The sequence below is a fragment of the Meles meles genome, chromosome 10 (genome assembly GCF_922984935.1).
Source record: "Meles meles chromosome 10, mMelMel3.1 paternal haplotype, whole genome shotgun sequence".
Lineage (NCBI taxonomy): Eukaryota > Metazoa > Chordata > Mammalia > Carnivora > Mustelidae > Meles > Meles meles.
Window position 1 is genome coordinate 86,442,149 of NC_060075.1, and position 21,463 is coordinate 86,463,611.

The window sequence follows — 21,463 nt, forward strand, 5'->3', positions numbered from 1 at the left end:
AATCATAAAGGGTAAGAAACTACAAATTTGAAGGGGGAAGAGTAGCAAGAAACAAGGATACATAGCATCATAATGACAAGCCTAGACTGAAAAAGGGTATCTTCATTAAAATCTTGGTACCCAAAACTAAAGAATTCCATTATCTAGAAAAATCACCTATCTGAAAAACCTCACATCCTGATGATACTGGACATGAGATTACTGTATCTTTTTTTTTTTTAACTTAGGTAAACATTAATCAAACCATCAGTTTTCTAATGCAGTTAAAAAATTACTAGAAAATACCAAATATGTCACTGCTTTAAAACATATCCTACATGCTTCCGAAAAAGAAAAATGCATTGTTAAAAAGAGTACACATAGTTTTCCTCTCAATTTAAATATAGCTCCTTTCAAAAGACAACACAGTAAAAGAAACAGTATTTATATATTTGCCAATGCTTATATTTCAATAGTTCACATTTAAATAGTGCCTGTTAGAACAGACAAACCATTTTTAATCTAAATCTCCTTCCTACAACTCCTTCCCCCACTCTTCCCACCCCCACCAAAACACCTACCAACATCATTACTGCATGTTTATCTTTCCCCTCATACATCCTCTATAAATGTTATAAAGGGAAAGAAAAAACAGGAAATAAGAGACTTCTTGTACCCACTGCCAGTAAGTGCCAATAACAAAATCTCGGAAATTTTGGTTAACAAGAAATGAACTGTTTAATTATGTTTAAACTAAAATCCAAGGGGCTCCTGGATGGATGGCTTAGTTAGTTAAGCCTCTGCCTTCGGCTCAGGTCATGATTCCAGGATCCTGGGTTTGAGCCCCTGCATGGCTACCGCCCCCCACCCCACTCAGTGGGGAGTGCTTCTCCCTCTGTCCCTTCCCCCACTCATGCTTGTATTCATTCTCTCTGAAATAAATAAAATCTTTAAAAAATAAACTAAAATCCTATTCATTATTCATTACTTGAAAAGTAATTTTTAAAACAAACAAAAGACCTTATGACTCTGAGGTCAGCCTGCTACAAAAGAGTAAAATAGCTTTTCTGACAGGGAATACAATGCCAAAAATCTGTAAGACTTAAAACTGTTTTATTTTATATATAAAAATTGCTACAACAAAGGAAGAAGCAAATATGGTAATAAGTAATTAAAAAAACCATGAAGAATGATTCACTTGAAACAACTTGCTGTTTCCCAAAATATGTTTCCTGATATCACAGCCCCTGAAAAGAGGATTCTATATAGTCCAGTTAAGTTTGGGAAACTCTTTCTGTTTGGGAAGTTCACCAGACACACTGACTATTACTGACATTTCTGAGAAGTCTTACAGTAAACATAACTTATTTGGCTCAGTATTACACAAAGTATTCTGATTTCAAATCTGTTTTTCTCAGTTGTTATAGCATACCAATCGACATCTCAAGACAGCAAAAGTTCCACAGAATAACAGTGAGCAATCTGAAGAAAATACAAAAACAGAATAGTTATCAGAAAAAAAATTGAGGGGTTCAGGGTAGAAGAGCCTATTGGTTCAATTCTGCTGAGTGTTTTGAGGGGAGGGGTAAAAGAGAGGGAAAGTCTTATTTTAAGAAATAGTTTAGCTCCTCACATTCTTATTAGGCAATCTAAAAATCTAACATAAATGAGTGTGCCACAAGAGGGAGCCATCTCCCATCACATCTGGCCTAGCCTTTCAAATCAAAATTTAACAGGTAATAACATTTAGTCAACATTCTAATTTCAAAAATATCCATATAACTTCAACTAAAATAAGCATGAAAGTGCTATTATTCATTTTTAAATCAGTACAATAAAGGAAAAAGTCCCCTTTCTCAATCAGAGCATCTGTACCTGCCACAGTATTATTTTGTACAGGTCAGCTCATAAGCATTCAAGGAAGATGTGAAGGCACAAATGGTCAAAATGAGAATGTAGTGCAAAGGTAGCCAATGGTTCAAAGATGGCATATCAAATGATCTTTATTCCCTAGCACAGTGAATGACCCCAGAAAAAAGTTAATTCTTTCTTCATTTTCCAGAGGGGCAAAGCTTAAAGATCACATCAGATTTAATAATTGTTTACTATTAAGATCTTGGCCACTTAGTCATGAGTTAACACCTTGACCTAAGTTATTTGATACAAACAACTTGGAACCAGGATAAAATAAAAACAATATTTAGAGTTTGGTGGAAGGGAAAGCGTGGTTCGCAGACAATTGTTCCAGTTTTCATATTCTCATAGCTTTAACTGCAGGGCTCAGAGTACATGCTGATTAAATACAGAGCTGACAAGAAAGAAATCTCATTTATTCCTTGACAGACAAAACTCCTGTCTTACTTCCCTTTTTTGTTTCCCTGCTATCAAATGAATATTTGAACAAAATGGAGCTGGTAGTAAAACTAGGACAACAACTGTGAAGGTGCAAATGGCCAAAAATTCTTCTCAAGTATGTATGCTCACTTCTGAGCAACATGACTGCACCAGTCCTATCATCATGAACTGAATGCGGGTTTGGCCATTTCACTTCCTTTAGCCAATGGACATTAGCAAACACAGCACAAGCAGAGGCTTGTCACTGGGGATTGCACTGTCTTTGCTCTATGGAACTCTATCACAACCATCATGTGTATGAGCCCAAGCTAACCCGCTACATGATGAAAGAAATGTGATCATCACTCTAGGTGACACTGCACCAAACCACCAGACATACAGCAAGATCTCCCAACTGACCTGCCAACCACCAGACGTGAATGAGACCATCCAGCCCCAGACCAGATGACAAAAACCATAAGAACACTCCAGACAGCGCAAAGAACTGTGAGAAATCACTTTAAGCTATTACATTTTCAGGGTTTTGTTTTCTCCAGCAAAAGAATTGATATAGATAGGTTACAAACTTGAAATAAAAATCCGTGTATAGGTTTCTAGTCTCAAAGACTTTTATCATACAGTTTGAGTGACATTATATAACCTCAGAGCCACAACGTTAGAGAAATGACATGACCTATTAATATATAATTTCACATCATTTTTAAATTTTTCAGGCAACTCACAAGGATAAAGATGAAGGTGGAAAACATTATTATACAAGTAAAAATAATTCCAAAACCAAAAGAATTCAGACGAGGATGCCCTGATCCTGCCACTGTCGTGTCTGTGTCATATGTGTGTGATTCTGCTGTATACACATGTACACACATAGCCACCCAAAAAACTCAAATGTTTTAAGGATAAAAGCTAAACAGGTACAAAAATGAGTTTTTGTGGGGCGCCTGGGTGGCTCAGTGGGTTAAAGCCTCTGCCTTCAGCTCAGGTCATGATCCCAGGGTCCTGGGATTGAGCCCCGCATCGGGCTCTCTGTTCCGCGGGGAGCCTGCTTCCCTTCCTCTCTCTCTCTGTCAGTTTCTCTGCCTACTTGTGATCTCTGTCAAATAAATAAATAAAATCTTTTTAAAAAAATGATTTTTGTGACAACTACAGAGTAATTATTACAAACATAAACACTATTACTATAAAGATCATAGAAATGGCTACATAATTTGTCATCTTTTTTTTTTTTCAACATAACTGAGGGCAAAATTTTGGTTGCTTAGATTTTAGTTAGGAAGGGAGGGAAGGAAGAATGGATGGATGAATGAAGAAAGGGAAGGAGGGAGGGAGGGAAGGATGGAGAAGGAAAGAAACTAATCTCATGAAGATGGACTTAGTTTGGGTTCTATAAGCCACTGGTAGTCAGGGTCACCAGGATGCATTATCAATAGCTGCAGTAACAATTTATGTCATCATTTACAGCTACCCTGCTGGTGGTATTAATTCTTGGGGTCTGATCTATTTTATTAAGATTTTATTTATTTATTTGACAAAGAGAGTAAGAGAGTACAAGCAGGGGTAACAGTGGAGGGAGAAGGAGAAACAAGCTCCCTGCTGAGCAGGAAGCACAATGTGGGGCTCGATCCCAAGACCCTGGGATCATGACCTGAGCCGAAGGCAGACACTTAACTGTCTGAGCCACCCAGATGCCCCTTTGGGTCTGATCTAAACTTGGGCATATGAAGACCTCTTTTAACACTGAAATTAATGAGGTTTTATTTATATTTCAAGCTTCAGTATTTGCAGAAGAGTACAATATTAGAATACAAGAAAACCTGGAATATATATCTTAATTATTAATCCATAATCATTTATTATATTGATATATTATTTATGTAATCAATTATATAAATATTTTATATATAAATACTATATATTAATTATATACTATAAATTATAAAGATTTTATCATAAATGTTTATTAAGAATTTTATTATAAATAAAAATATATTCAATATATAAATAATACATTATATAATAGTTAATTGTGTAATTAATATCAATATTATTAATTAATGACATATTAAAATATATACTATTTAATCCACTAAAAATAGTGTTAACGCATTACACAGATTTTTTTAATGCTATTAAATATATTTTCCAAACTAAGATTAGGTAAAAATAACCAAGGTCAGATTTGTACCCTTTGCTACCAACTCATTCAAGTCTCACATGTTTGTAGATCTTTTGAATAATGCTTTTCAGACTGGTTTTGATTGGATCAAAGGTTTTTCAGAATATAAAAGGTAGAAAGGGGAATTAAAGCATAGTTACTGGATTACAAAATTTTAAAATTCAGAACTTCTCTATAGCTCTGCTTTCTTCTGCTTTGTAAAAATCATTCTTTCTCAAATACAGCAGGTTCTACTGAACCTAACCCCTTGAACTTGTTAACATGAAGTCATGACCAAATCATCAGGTTGGAACATGAATTTGGCTTGAAAATTTCCATAACTTGTCTTTGTTATAGTTGATATTAAATGAAACTATATTCCAATATTGATACCTCCTTTCCTTGCTCCCCTAGAATACTAATACACAATGAGTTCAATTAACATTACGTCAACCAATTCTTTTGGTAAAGACAAATTCACCTAGCAGTATGTAGGCTGATTCATTTGCCATCACCAAAATGCATAGCTTCACTTCGTGATTCTACTGACATGCATGCATGATGCACAATAATAGCATAGATAAGGGGAAGAAGGATGCTGGCAGAGAAGTAAGGCATAAGACACATGTTCAGTTTCTCAAGATGAGTGTTAATGTCATATTCTAAAAGGTACTCAGACCTTCCAAGTTCTCAAAAAGAGTGATCAATAAAATGAAGTCCTTAAATACCCAGGAAAAAATCTCAAAGGATGTGTAAGATCTATAGGATGAAAAAAAAATACATATTATCAAGAGGAAAAAAAAAGACAAATGAAGAGAAATACCATGATCACAGACTGGAAGATTCAATATTGTAAAGATACTGATTCTACACAAACTTCAACTGCAGCTTCAATGTAATCCCAATCAATATACTAAGCAGATTTTTCTGTGGAATCAGACAAGATAACTCTAAAGTTTATACAGAAATATAAAGAGCCAATAAAATCTGGAAGAACAGCAAAACCAATACTTACTCCACTAGATACCATTAAAAGACACAAGAGTGAAAAGGCAAGCCACACAGGGACATACTTAAAATACACATAGCTGACAAATTCCCATCCACAATGTATTAAGAAGTCCAACAAACTAATTAGAAAGAAAAGCCAATAGGAAAATGTATAAAAGAGTATACTAATTGGTTTTAGAAAGAGGATATCCAGTTGAACAATAATTATGAAAAAAGGAGCGTGACTTCCTTAGTCATCAGGGAAATGCAAATTAAATCCACAATGAGATATTACTACACAGAATGGCTAAAATGAAAAAGACAGACACTAACCAAGATAGCCAAAGATGTGGAACAGGGCTGGTGGGAATGTAAATTGGTACAATAACTTTTGAAAATCCATAGTATCTAGTAAAGCTAAACATGTGCGTACTTTTTGATCCTGAAATTCCAATCTTATATATACCCAAAAGAAACCTGCTCAGCAGGGAGCCTGCTTCTCCGTTGCCCTCTGCCCTTCCTCCCTGCTTTTGTTCTCTCTCCCTCTCTGTGTCAAATAAATAAAATCTTTTTAACAAAAGCTTCAAAAAGTTTATCTTTAAAAAAATTTTTAATTGAAAATGAAAAACAAAGCTATCATATTATGCAGCAATTTCACTTGTGGGTATTAAACCAAAGGAAATGAAATCACTATATTGAATAGATAGATGTACCCCCCCCCCCATGTTTACTATAGGTCCCTTTCCTCCAGGTCCTGGCAGCCACCCATCTGCTGTCTGTTTCTATAGATTTACCTATTCTGATTATTTCATGTCAATGAAATCATACAATATGGGAGCTTTTGCAGCTAGCTTCTTTCACTCAACATGTTTCACTCATCCGTACCATATGCATCAGCATGTACCTGTATTTCATTCCTTTTATGGCTCAGTATTCTCCCACTATGTCCATATATCATAATTTAGTCAACTCCTTATCTCTATATAATTTATTTGTGCTAATTTTTGATCTTCAGTATTTGCTGAACTCCCTACCCTAAATTAACACACTAAAAATCCTCATTCAGAAGCTAGCCATCACCTATTCAACAAAATGGAAAGTCGTAATACTATACTAAGTCAGTTTAACAACACTCTTTGTATAGCCTGTTAATATTCTAGGAAATATTTCTAATCACTAGCCCTGTGAATTGAGTAATATTCTCTTTATTTTGTAGGTGAGGAAACTCAGACTTAGAGCTTAAGTAGCTGTGTAGTGTCACAGCTGGTAAATGGCAAGACCAGGACGAGCTCCCTTCTCTTTCCATCCAGCCCATATCAGAGCTCATCCAGCTACCCACACTAACCCAGTCACACTACAATGACTATACAGTATTACTACAAATTAAATTTGAAAGAGAGGTTCTCACAGTCAGGAAAAGAAAAGCCTCAAGTTATAAACTGATCTAGCTCTAAACCTATGTTTATAAGTTAGTCCCTATAATTCACAAAGCATTTTCCCAAATAAAAAACCCTATAAATGATTTTTAAAAATCAGTCTCTGGAGGGATGCCACAAATTAGATTAAGAGATAGGACTTTTCCTGGGAAGACTCAAGAAATCAGAAATTAAAGTATGTGTGCATGTGACTGGATGTCCAGACTATCATTTAAGGTGGAGACTATAACTTAAACACATATCAAAAAAAGAAATGTACTCAGAGTAAGTAAAACAGTTCTGGATGAAGATTAAGGATATTGTGTTCTACTCCTGGTACTGCTGCCAACCTTAAAATAGTAAGTTACTTCTATCTATGTTTGTTTGCTTATCTGTAAAGTGAGAAAGGTTGGGATAGATATCACTAAGATCTCTTTGAGACTTCTTTACTTTTTTCCCTCCTTCCAAACTAGAATGATGTTGATTATTACTTAGGAAACTGGGAACTTTAGCACCCATAAATATGAAAATTGGCTGATCTCCTGGCCCAAGCCGTCCCTGATCTGAGAGTGGTAACAAATAGCAATGGCCTTTTAGATGAGCCCACATTCACTCTGAAGAGCCAAGGGACTTGATTCTGCCTCTGCTTCCTAAAATAATATACATTCTACGCCACAGAGAAGGGTAGGAAAAGGAAGTTATCTCAATAAATGCACTGCTATGCTAATATCCTCACATAAATACAGAATTAACTGATTCCTTAGTACCACAATATATTTAACAGCTGACTTTTACTCAGCACCCACTATCTGATGCATCCAGTGTTAAGCAATTTTAAGACATACGGCAAGAAAACAACTTTAGGTGATTTTTGGGTAAGAGAACTGCTTACGTGGAAAATATATGGCTAAGTTCATCTCACTCCTTCCATTTCCAAAATAAGTATTTGCAAGGAAGGACAGCAGAATCTTATTTCATTAATTATCTTTAAGAAAAAAAGATTAAGCAGACTCTGAAATTTAAACTCTTACGGTCACATCAAGAAGGTAATTTATTCTTAATAATCCCAAGAGCTGTCACTACATCCTTACCTTATTTCAAACCTGTAGCAAAATGAAAAACTGAAGCTTGTTTTAAACATGTAAAAGTTTAAAACAAAACTAAAAACCTCTTACCTGAGCATGAAAATTGGACATAGTCGTCGTTTCTATATCCTTCTTTCCTAATATCTCCATTTTCACTGGCGAATTGGGAAAATTAAATGAAAAGTAGTCTAAAAAGTCAGGTAAATAAGTAGCTGCCCCATGAACAATACCCATTACATAGAAAGCTGCAGAGTTTTCATTTTCACTGAACACTAGATCCACAAACTCTTCTGCAAACCTCTTCATCTCCACAGGAGACAGGTGGGAGAGTTCATTACTGTAGGCGTGGATAACGCTTGCACCTCCATTAGGCTGGTGCTCAATATGAATGAGCTGTTTGAACTCCAAAGTGTCCAACCTTTTGAGGTTATTCTGAACCCGTGGCTCCTTTAATGAAACAAATGGAAACTCACTATTCTCAGGAATTTTGGACTCATAGTTCTTGTTATCTAAACTCTTTCCACTGTAATCCTTTATATTATCATTTAGGATGCCTTTGGCTTCTTGATCTTCAACATCAGATAGCAATCCTGAGCAGATGGTTTGAATAGACTTGCTATACATTTTTGGACGCTTCCGTTTTTCATTCTCTTTGTGTTTCTTTTTCTTTTTCTTCTTTACTTTTTTAATTTGTAAGTCTTCGGCATTTGTTTTTGGTTTCTCCTTCCCACCTGCTGGAAAAAATTTCTTTAAAGACTCTGTATTTTAGTTACTTAAAAAATCATGCTTAAGGAACTGTCTTACAATAAATAAGCTGTTTACTCAGATTTAGGTTTGTATTTAGGACTTGTTTCACAAAGTACTGATAATCATAATTTAGTCTCTCTCCCTGTTTCTACACACACACACACACACACACACGAACACGAAGGCCTAGGACAAACTTACATTTACAGTGTGCAGTACCATTCTGACATGTAGCAGATTCTCAGTCAGTGTTTACTGAAGTAATAAATGGAAGTTTTAGAAAGCATTATCTTCAAATTTACATGCAGAAAATAAAAAATGGGAAGGTGAACAGAGGTCAATATGGATAACAACCTCCAGATGTTTCCCACTGATATATAGCATCATTTTTACTCATCTAAGTTCTTCAAAATTACATGTGTCAAGACTTGTAAATCATAAAGGGAGAAAGCGACTTGCACAGTATAAGAGAAACAAATGCAGCAATTCCTTAGCTTTTTACTGTATTTCCTCCTCAGTAAATTACTCTCACATCTAAAATGGGCTATTGTAGAGGTCCACTGGAGTTTGCAAAGCTCCTGATGAAAACCCAGTAAGGCACTATAAAGAAGACGACAGAATTAGAATAATTTCTCATGTCCTAGGCATAAATGATACCATGTACTAGTAAAGAGATGAATATAAAAGTAAAAGATTTGGGGCATTATAAGCATGTATATATATATATATATATACACACACACACACACATATATATATATATATATATTTTTTTTTTTTTAAGATTTTATTTATTTGAGACAGAGAGAGAATGAGAGAGCGAGCATGGGAGGGGAGAGGTAAGAAGGAGAAGCAGTCTCCCCACCGAGCAGGGAGCCTAATGTGGGACTTGATCCCGGGACTCCAGGATCATGACCTGAGCGGAAGGCAGTTGCTTAACCAACTGAGCCACCCAGGCGCCCATAAGCTTATATATTAATAAGCTTCTGTAACTGAAGTCAAGTAGGCTCTGTACCCAGAAATTTAGAACTCCAAAAAATAAAAGAATAATCCACGGAGTCTATATAGCTACATATAAACATGTAACATTATCACGATATATTTCTGTACAGTAAGAAAAAGGAGAAAGTAAACATCTTCGAAAGAAAATATTATGCTTCCTAAGATAATAAGAGAAAGCCAATAAGGTAAGAGTTAAGAAAAGAAGGCATTCAGTGTTTCTACCTGTTATTTCACTTTTATAGACAACCCTGTTATGAATTAAATCTTCCCAATCTCCTTAACTAAATTTTGCTATATTCACATGTCTTTTATTCATGTCTCCAGTGAGATGTCCTGCCTACTGTTCAAAATAAGTCCTTCCCACCAATTCCAAAAACCCTTACAAAAATAGTTCCCTCTCCTCTTTTGACAAAACTTTTCATAAAGAACCATCTATGCCAAGTGCCTTCCATTTATTACCTTATCATTCTTATCCCTTAAATTCTAGGTGTGCTTCCAATCTACTCAAATTTACTTTCCCAGAATGTTCAAATGTGAAATCCAGTGACATTCTTTCAGTCACTCTTCCTGATCTCTCCGAGGTTTAACAATAATCCAGTTCATCCTTGATTTTTTAACTTCCTTATTACTTTTTTGTCGAACAGCTTCATGACCAGCATCCTGAATGCTGAAGCCATATCAATCTTTTTATAAATTTTATATATTCTTTGATCATACTCATCCATTGAGTAAACTTCTTTCAAGGGTTCTCTATACTTAGCAAATAAAATATAAGCACCCCAGGATGGAATCCCAACACAATACTCTCAAGTTCTTCATTCACTGCTCAATCTGCACTACTTACAATTTCTTATAAAACACTTAGTCCTGCCTTATCTTCCTACTACTTGCAAAGGCATTTCCTCTCCCTAAAATACCCTTGTCATGAACTCTTTCTTACCCATTCCTTAGAAATAACTCATATCGTTTCCTTCATTTTCCTTTCCCTCAATTCTTTAGTAGGAACTGGAATCACTTTATTCTAAATTCATATAAAGTCATTTTTTTTTTCACTCACAGGATACTTCTCTATCAGATGTCCTTCCACATACTGTATGAGTGAAACAAGTAATTTTTATAGGAATTCAGAGTGAAGTCATACTTTCCCCCGTCACTATAACCACCATGGCATTTAATACATTGTTACAGATAAATATTTAATGAATCCATGAATGAAAAGATTTCTCTCACCAACAAGCTAACAGATTTATGGAATTTTTCCTTGTCTCCCTTTCAGCCAAAGCTTTCCACAATATAAATGCCATTAAATCCTAATCTTGCAAACAATAAACATAAAAATGCTCTCAAACTGGGGCACCTGGATGGCTCCAGCTGTTGAATATCAGACTCTTAGTTTCAGCTCAGGTTGTGGTCTCAGGGTCATGAGATCAAGCCCTGCAACAGGCTCCAAGCTCAAGCTTGTGTGCACACACACACTCTCTCTAATAAATAAATATTGGAAAAAAAAAAATTCTCGGGGCACCTGGGTGGCTCAGTGGGTTAAAGCCTCTGCCTTCAGCTCCGGTCAGGATCTCAGGGTCCTGGAATCAAGCCCAGCATCTGGTTCTCTGCTCAGCAGGGAGCCTGATTCCTCCCTCTCTCTCTGCCTGCCTCTTTGTCTACTTGTGATCTCTGTTTGTCAAGTAAATAAATAAAATATTTAATAAATAAATAAGAAAATTCTCTCAACTTGATGGCAATTCTAAAAGGGGGAAGTTTAATGTGAACAGTAAATCATCCCTTTCAAAAAATTCATAAATATGCCATGAAGACTAACTTGGTCTAATCGTGAAAAGCAAAACTAAAAACCTTTCAACTTTATTGATTACACAGATTTGTAAAGTCACAAAATTCTCTGAAGAGTCTACTTAGATTTGACAGAGAGAAAGGGATTACAAGTAGGCAGAAAGGCAGGCAGAGAGCGAGGGGAAAGCAGGCTCCCTGCCAAAAAGAGAGCCTAGGACCCCAAGATCATGAACCAAACTGAAGGCAGAGGCTTAACCCACTGAGCCACCAAGGTGCCCCAGAAGTAAGTAAATATATTAACAAATTTATACTTGCTACCTAGGATGAACTATCAAAACATTAGATTCAGGTTAATATCTTAAGAACAAAATCAATAATAAATAAATTAAAACAGGGAGGTAATTAGAATAAAAGACAAAAGACGTTTTATATGTAAATGAAATCTAAATGTGTCAAGGAAAAAAGACAGCAGTGAATTAAAAAAACAACTTAAAGGTTAAAAGGCCTAAGTATAATAACTAAATTGAAAATACATGTAAAATGGGGCACCTCGGTGGCTCAGTCGGTTAAGCGTCTGCCTTCGGCTTGGGTCATGATCCCAGGGTCCTGGGATGGAGCCCCATGTTGGGCTCCCTGCTCAGTGGAGAGCCTGCTTCTCCCACTCCCTCTGCCTGCCCTTCTGCCTACTTGTGCTCTCTCGTTCTATCTGTCAAATAAATAAATATAACCTTAAAAAGAAAAACAAATACATGTAAAATTACACATTAAGTGGACTGCCAAAATAAATAATTTCATTTGAATGAGAATATAAGCTCAACATCCTATTACTTTTATGCCTAACACATGTTTAAAAAGTAAAACAGAAAATATCCAGTCATAAGGATATAGGTTACTTTGAAATGAAATAGGTACAAAAGCCTACCTATTTTCTAGTCAGGAGAGGGATGAAAATAGCAACAGTATTAAATAGTTAGATGAAAAAATGCCAAATAGTAAAAAATCAGTTAAGAGAGTCTCATAACAGCCTTAAGGAATTAAATTCCCAAGACAAGCTACTCTGTAATTAAATACTAAACTGAGCACAGGATGCAGAAGAAAGTTAATGTAACATGCCTGAGACTGCTAATCTTAGAAAGGCCTGCATGCAAGGTTGGCCCCTGGCTGGCATCTGAGAAACTTGTTCTTTGGGAATGTTCCCACAATTCCCTGTTAAGAGCGGTTCACTATACCTAAACTTTTTGTGTAAGCAATATGTATTATATTGAACACATCTTCCTTCTGAGAGCTTGGAATTTTTATACATGCTGGACAGAAGATGCCTATGTAATCAACCTCCAATAGAAATCTTGGGTATCAAGTCTCTAACGAGCTTCCTGGCAGACAACATTTCACATGTGTTGTCACAATTCAGTACTCGAAAAATTAAGGTATCTTGTGTGATTCCACTTGGACAGTACTTTTGGAAGCTTGTGCCTGGTTTCCTCCAGACATCCCCCCGTGTGCCTTTTCTCTCTACAGATTTTACTTTATATCCTCCACTACAGTAATTCATAGCCATGAGGACATCTCATCTATATGCTGAGTCCTATGAGTCGTTTTAGCAAATCACCAACCTGTGGGTAGTCTCCAGGACCTCTGATGGACACAGGTAAAATGCACTCTTTACATTTAAACCAAACCGAGACAGTAGCATTCACTAGATGGATTTCCTGTCTTAGAATGACATATGAAATGCAGCAGCTATATAGTGAAAAAATTTTAAAATACTTTAAGGAGAAACATAAAATAAAATACTTTAAGGAAATTACATAATTTTGAATATCAATGTTCTTCTCTTACACTAAAAAGTTGTTTGTTTGTTTGTTTTTAAGATTTTATTTATTTGACAGAGAGACACAGAAACAGGGAACACAAAGAGAAGAAGTGGGAGAAGCAGGCTTCCCGCTGAGCAGAGAGCTAGATGCAGGGAGTTGATCCCAGGACCCTAGGATCATGACGGGAGCTGAAGGCAGATGCTTAACAACTGAGACACCCAGGTGACCCTAAAAAGTATTCAAAGTACACCTTTTTCTATATCCTGTAATTCTTCAAATCAGAGCATATCTTATTAAAAGGATCCTAATAACCACCCGTTAAAGAAAGATGGGTTCTCAGTAATTTGGACCCTCAAAAAGTATAAAGGTATAGGTTGATAGGGGATACTCCCTCCACAGATCCATGGATCTATGCACACAGTGGACCCCAGACAAATACACATACACACAGCACCGCAGACACATAAATACAAAGAGAGGCAAAGAGAGATTCAGCTACAGAGAAAGGTGCACACACATAGCTAGAGAAGAAGAGCCCCTCTTTTTCACACACACAGAAACAGAAACAAAAATAGGATATGTTGTTAATGGCTAATTATACCAAAAAAAAAAAAAAGTTTAAAATAAAATCACAAATTTACTGGCATTTATTTCCACCACCAGCCTTAGTATACGTTTAGTGTTAATAGAAAAAATAAAGGCTGTCCAGAAAAACTGGTTCTGATTTCATATCTAATACAAGAACTAATATTTATATATAACTCCATTATCATACATAGAAAAAAAAAGTAGTAATTAGCTTAGCTATTTTCAACCTCTGGTCTTTCGGGAATGACTCTGCTTTTTTTTGCACAGCAATTATTTTCACTCTTCCTAACAAGAATTACCTATCTGTGACCTTTGGTATACTACCAATAATCTTGGATATTGGCTTCTTTCAACCCTCATGCCTGCTGCTCACCAGCAAGCTTCTGTGATATACTATAATGATAAAACTTACCCTCAAAAATACTGTAACATCTCTGTTCTTACAACTTTTCACCACATAAAAATGGCTAGAAGATATAAGTATGCTCAGAAAAAGTAGTTGGCAGACATTAACTATAAAAGGATGAGCTGAATCAGCTTATGTGTCAAATACATTTGTTCCTTTAAACTATTTCTCATAAAGCAAGTAATCCTATTTCATCAGTGACAAACATTTATAGGATTTCTGCATTAATAAAAACTTTCTAGGGAGCCTGAGTGGCTCAGTCAGTTAAGCAGCTGCCTTTAGTTCAAGTCATGATCCCAGAGTCCTGGGATCCAGCCCCGCATTGGGCTCCTTGCTCAGTAGGGGTCTGCTTCTCTCTCTCCCTCTGTAAATAAATAACCTTTTTGGCGTGTATATAATTGTGTACATATCTCTAGTCATACTCAGTTTGATGCAGTTTTAATGAAAACCTGAAGGAAATGAGACTGGTGTAAAGTAAGAATTAGCATCTATTTTAGATGCTCAAGTGCTGTCATCAAACAATCAATGCCTGAGTAGCCACAGCTTGCAACATTAGCATTATCACAGAAGGAGAAAATTATAAAGACAAAATAAGGGTTGAAAGCCATGAAGGAAAAAGGGGCACATAGTAGTAACCGCACACCACCCCTACCATATTGATTCTGTTATTGTTACACGAGACCAATAATAAAGAGGGCCTTTCCCTGTTCATAAACTAGCAGAGCTAATTGTTTTTACTGGATAATAATAATAGCTAACACTTACTGGCTGCTTACAATGGGACAGGCACTATTTTCCAAATGAAACGTGTTTTATTAATTTAATTATCTTAATCTTACCCAGCAGGAGATAATTTTGTGTTGTTTTGCAATCACAGGAGTTAATCAATCTTTCATACATGTTTACAAAAAAAAATTCATATCCACTTATTGAATTATCTGTGGGCCAAACACATTACTTGGAACTTCCACCATACTTTACACCTCTTTTAATCTTCACAATGCTGTAAAGCAGTAATTAAATCATTATTTACCTCTGTTTTACAGTAATTGTCTTCCCCTGGTCATCTTAGAGGTCACTAATTCATTTCCAAAACTACCTCATTTTCTTCCCTTTATCATCACTGGGTTTTCAGTTTAGCTCAGTTCAAAGTATCTCCTACATTCTTCATCTACTTCGAAGTCAAGGTTACTATTGCCTATTACTAAAAAATCTCAATTTTCTGAGGCTATTTTTTTTTTAAGATTTTATTTATTTATTTGACAGGCAGAGATCACAAGTAGGCAGAGAGGCAGGCAGAGAGAGAGGGAGGAAGCAGGCTCCCTGCTGAGCAGAGAGCCTGATGCGGGGCTGGATTCCAGGACCCTGGGATCATGACCTGAGCCGAAGGCAGAGGCTTTAACCCACTGAGCCACCCAGGCGCCCCATCTGAGGCTATTTTAAATTTCATTTGTATATGTAATCTCTAGATTCACATATTTCTCATAAATAGTATGTAAGGAATCCAACATTCAACCGAGCAACAAGAATTTTAATCACTGTACATTCCACTGGATAAGAAAATAACTATCTGACTAAACCAGTAAAAAATGACTATTTGACTAAACCAACAGGGTGAAGTTAAGTAAACACTTCAAGCATGAATCATTAGCTGCTGTACAACACTAGGGTGGTTAGATTTGATTCCTGCCTCAAAGTCTTACAATCTCATTAGACAATATAACAAAAACACACTGTCAAAAGAAATAGAATAAAAGGACCATGCATCTAAGTAGCCATCAACTTAAGGTCTAACTACTTCTTCCAAGGTCAAAAGAATTTTATGAAGTATAAAGTTCTGACAAGTAGAAAACAGCTTAAATAAAGTGTGACCAAGAAACATGACAAAGAATGAAATGAAAATACAGAATCTAATATTGTTTCCTAAATAATATAAATTTTAACCAGTTATTTCATTACACATACGGTATTATAGCCTTTTCTTCTTAATGCAGAGATAATGGTTTATTAACACATAAATTCAGTGTCAAATTAATCGTGTTCTGATCTACAAATTCTCAACTTAATAGGGTCAGCTAATGAATTTGTTAGCTATCTAGCAACCAAAGTGCCACTGACTCTTATCTTGTTACCAGAGTGAATTTATAACTGTCCTTACTTCTATTTCTACCATACATAGTCCCTGAAAAAGTTCAGATTTATTGATAGGATTTGTATTATTATCCAACCACCCCCCACCAGGTATAAAACACAACTGAAAACAAATGTAACAATGGAGAAACAACAGCAAACAAAAAGAGGATGTTCTTTAAGCCTGCAAGAAACTCACAGTAAAACAGTATACCTTCTAATTCAGCTCAGAGTAAAAACGTTCCCTCTGATACCAGACGATGATATGGTGATTACAGTCAAATATTTTTAAGCTCACTTCTACCATCCCTACCGTATTAAAACTTGTTTAGCCTTTTTAGATCTAAATATGGGTAAAGACAAGTAATGCAAACACAGAATTAGATGACCTCTATTTAAGGAACCTAATAGTTTAATAAAGCCTAACCTTTTCTGCTTTTTCATAACTCACTAATTAAATATACTAAAGACATTACTACACAGATTAGAAGGCCCCACTATTACAAACCTTTCCATATTCTTACAATTAAAGTTTACTGTCAGCAAAATTCAGTGACAAACATTTATTTGAATCACTAAGCCAGTAAGTAAACTGAGGAATATAATATAGTACAACTAAAATCACTGAATATAAACTTACTTTTCAGCAAAATTTTTACTTCTCCATTTTCTTTCTTGATCTCGTTCATTACTTTATGCTTTTTCTTCTCTCTCTCTTTTTCCTTATCTCGCTCTTTAATTTTGTCTTTGATTTTATCTGAAAGACAAAATATTTAAAACTACTTTATAATTTTTTCCCCAAGAACTACAGTGCAATTTCTAAAATACACCATGAAAAATCAAAATGAAAAACAAACATGCCTTTTGTTCTACCTCTCAGGTCTGGGGAAAGATTTCCAAATTTCCTGTCATGTATTAACATAAAACATATAATATATACATTATAAACTATCAAAATTTATCATTATACATTTCATTCTTGCAATTATTCTTTAATTCATGTCAACCATAATATTAAACTAACTTCAAGTCACGTAAAATAACTAACTTCAATCAAGACAGTAAACTACAATGGATAAAATGCTAGCTTTGATATTGGCCATTATCTGGATTAAAACCCGAACAATGGAAAAATTACTCAATGGCAGTGTCTTAACCTATAAAATGGTAGTCGTTATCTTTCTCACAGGTTACCATTAGGATTAAATGAAAAAATATATATAAAATGACCACCCAGAGCCTGCTAAACCTAAGACTAGATGTTAGTTCCCTTATCCTTATCCTTTTAAGAAGGATATGACTGATCTGGCTAGCTGGTGATAGCACACTGAGTGTGGTACATAAATAATGAATCTTGGAACACTGAAAAAAAAAAATTAAAAATAAATAAATAAAGTAAAATAAAAGGCATAAGAACTCCAGGAATCACTGATCTGCATTCTAAAAATTTAAATTTGAGTTTATAAGATTATTTCATATCTAATTCTTGTTCAATCAAGCTACTATGTACACAGCAAAACAGAAGATGTAGAGAATTTCAAAATAGTAATGTAGCCTTTGCCCTCAAAAAAATAAGCTTACAATTGATTACAAAGTCATGACTGAAGTACATTAAAACTATAAAATATCTTGTAATGTGACAGATTATATAGTGTATACGCACACTGCAGAATTTCTTAAAATCCTTCCTTACTTTCCTTTCTTTTTTTTTTTTTTTAAAGATTTTATTTATTTATTTGACAGACAGAGATCACAAGTAGGCAGAGAAGCAGGCAGAGAGAGAGGAGGAAGCAGGCTCCCTGCTGAGCAGAGAGAGACTGATGCCGGGGCTCAATCCCAAGACCCTGGGACCATGACCTGAATGGAAGGCAGAGGCTTTAACCCACTGCGCCATCCACGCGCCCCCTTACTTTCCTTTCTATAAATACTACCCAAATTCAAGTCCTATATCACCTTATGATTAGATTACCATCTAGATCAGTATTCCCCAGTAGAAATATAATGCTTATCAGATATCTGAATTTGAATTTTCTAGGAGTCGCACTGGAAACAAAAACCAACAGGTGACATTAAGTCTAATAATAAATTTTATTTAGGGACGCCTGGGTGGCTCAGTTGGTTAAGCCGCTGCCTTCGGCTCAGGTCATGATCCCAGGGTCCTTCGATCAGCCCCCCATCAAGCTGTATCCAGCTCTCTGCTCAGCAGGGAGCCTGCTTCCCCCACCCCTTGCCTGCCTCTCTGCCTACTTATGATCTCTCTCTCTGTCAAATAAAGAAATAAAATCTTAAAAAAAAAAAAATGAACAGCACCTCTGGACCCCTCTTGTCTTCCCTTCCAGTCTTTACGCAGCATCCCTAAGGGTAACTACAATCCTGACTTCTAACCACAAAGATTAAAATAACTGTAGAATTTTAATGGCATGTATATAATTATGATATAATATAAATGTATCACAGTCACAAAACAAATATTTTTCAGAATAAAATTAAACTAGTTTCTCAGGGAAAAAAACTGTAATATGGTATTACCCAATTTTTAATAAACTTTATTTATAAATATATTTATAAATTATAGGCCTTATTTTTTTAAGATATTTATTTATTTGAGAGAGAGTATGCATGCACATGTACGTTAGCAGGGGAGGAGTAGGGGAGGGACAAGCAGACTCCACCCTGTTCACAGAGCCAGATGTGAAGTTGAATCTCAGGACCCTGAGATCATGACCTGAGTTGAAATCAAGAGTCAGACATTAACTGACTGAGCCACCCAGGGGCTCCCAGCCTTTATATTTTGGAGCAGTTTTAGGTTCTCAGTAAAACTGAACAGGAAGTGCACACAGATTTCCCACACACAACTCCTGCACCTATACATCTTTATCCATCTATCCATCCATCCATCCATCCATCCATCCATCCATCCATCCATCTATCTCTGAGAGCAAGAGCATGGGTGGATCCAATGAGGCTGGATCCAATGACCCTGAGATCAGGATCTGAGCTGAAATCTGAGCTGAAACCTCAGATGAAAACAGTTGGCCACTTAACTGCTTAAATAACTGTGCCACCCAGGTGCCCCAATATATATCCCAATTTTTTGAAAATATAATTAATATACATATGTTCAAAAATCAGACTGAAAGATAATAGCACAAATTATTAAAAACCATTATTTTTTAAAAGTAAATTCTACACCCAAGGTGTAGAATTATTAAAAGCCATTATTTTTTAAAGTAAATTCTACATCCAGGGTGGGACTTGAATTCATGACCCCAAAATCAAGAGTCACAAGCTCTACTGACTGAGCCAGGGAGGCACCTGTAAAAGCTATTATTTTTAAGTAGCAAAAAGAAAGTCTCTCCAAAAGGACTATATTAATTTCATAAAACAGGAAAAAAGGTCCTAGAATATGCCTTCTGGTATAATGTTATGTAAAGATAAACTGAAGACGTTAAGTCATTATATGAAAAACATCCAGAAACAAAACAATGGCACTGCCAAGACAAGAAGAGTGAAGGACAACATAACTATAGTTACCTCCCACCCCACACTCAAAACCTTCTAAGGAAAGGAAGCAAACAAGTCATCCTATATATTCATAGCAGAAAAGCATTTTTGTGGGATAACTGCTGTCCCAACCTACATACCTGTCTCAATCTTTCAAGCTACGTTTCACCCTTCCTAGAATTTTTGCTTCTTCTCCGGACATATCCTTTTTCAAAATCTAACTTCACCTGCCTCCCCCTTTCTCTCTGCCTACCTGTGATCTCTCTCTCTTTGTCAAATAAATAAATAAAATCTTTAAAAAAAAACTAATTTTAATTAAATGTTTCATAATCATGTTACAGATAACATAAAGATGTTATAATGTGTTTATATGTTACAGGTAAACATGTGACAGCTATAACAAAGTGGGAAGCCTACAAGTTCAGAAGACCTAGGTCAAGTTCTGCAGCCTTGATAACAAACTTTCAGATCTCCCATTTCAGCTGTAAAATGGAGTTTATATAAAGATTAAATAGGAAATATATACAAAAGCATACTACAAAGATGTAAGACTTATATTATCTATGTCTAGCTCTCTATCCATAATGTTGTCCCATAATAAACATTTTTTGGTCATAACAATTCAAAACACCACTGTCTATAAAAATCTCAACTCTGCTGTCATTACATTATAATGCATTCATATTCATAAAAGGCACTTCTACATCTTTTCACAAGGAAAACAGCTCCCTAGCATCATGTTTAATATAACATATTGTTCTTTAAAAAAACTGTCATTCTTAAAAAATCATTTCTCCTTATGACCAAGAATTTGTATGGTTTTTATCCTTCATAGTCTAATCTAAGGTTTGGAAGGAATTTTTAGCTAATTATTGGAATAAAAATAAAAATCACCCTACCATAAGAACAAGAAAATACCTATTTTGAAAAGTCCGACTTAACACAAGGACTACAAGTTTTATTTTAAAAATAAAGGTGAGGGGAGGGGAATGCCTGCATGGCTCAGTCAGTTAAGTGTCTGCCTTAGGTTCACATCATTATCCCAGGGTCCTGAGATTGAGCCCCACATGGGGCTCGCTGATCAGCAGGGGAGTCTGCTTCTCCCTCTCCATCCCTTGCTGCTCATGCTTTCTCTCTCTCACCCTCTAACAAATGAAATCTTTTTTAAAAAATTAAAAATGAAAATAAAAAAAAAAAAAAAAAGGGGGGCCAGGGGACAGAGGAAAAACAGATACAAACAGACCCATTATAGACTTTGAACCTACAGGAGCAGAAGGAATATAAGAATGGAGGAAAGGAGGGGCGCCTGGGTGGCTCAGTGGGTTAAGCCGCTGCCTTCGGCTCAGGTCATGATCTCGGGGTCCCCGGATCGAGTCCCACATCGGGCTTTCTGCTCAGCAGGGAGCCTGCTTCTCTCTCTCTCTGTCTCTGCCTGCCTCTCTGTCTACTTGTGATCTCTCTGTCAAATAAATAAGTAAAATCTTTGGAAAAAAAAAAAAGAATGGAGG

The 21,463-nt window shown here is 35.8% G+C and overlaps 2 protein-coding genes across 3 annotated transcripts in view; one reads left to right on the forward strand and one right to left on the reverse strand.

Annotated features, from left to right (window-relative positions):
- Positions 1–20,812, forward strand: part of TMEM60 (transmembrane protein 60) — a 46,020-nt gene extending 25,208 nt beyond the window's left edge. The window contains exons 4-5 of one of the 2 annotated variants that reach the window (XR_006820566.1): positions 13,032–13,161; positions 20,335–20,812. The gene's annotated coding sequence lies outside the window, so the exon portion shown is untranslated. Of the gene's footprint in view, positions 1–3,047; positions 3,384–13,031; positions 13,162–20,334 lie in introns of those variants that run through there. The other variant, XR_006820567.1, reaches the window with a different exon arrangement.
- The window catches only part of RSBN1L (round spermatid basic protein 1 like), an 80,772-nt gene that overhangs the window by 17,945 nt on the left and 41,364 nt on the right, over positions 1–21,463 (reverse strand). Inside the window, exons 2-3 of the mRNA XM_046021391.1 lie at positions 17,092–17,208; positions 8,070–8,710 (exon numbers count right to left, since the gene is read on the reverse strand). Coding sequence (XP_045877347.1) covers positions 8,070–8,710; positions 17,092–17,208 — 758 coding nt within the window. The remainder of the gene's footprint in view (positions 1–8,069; positions 8,711–17,091; positions 17,209–21,463) is intronic.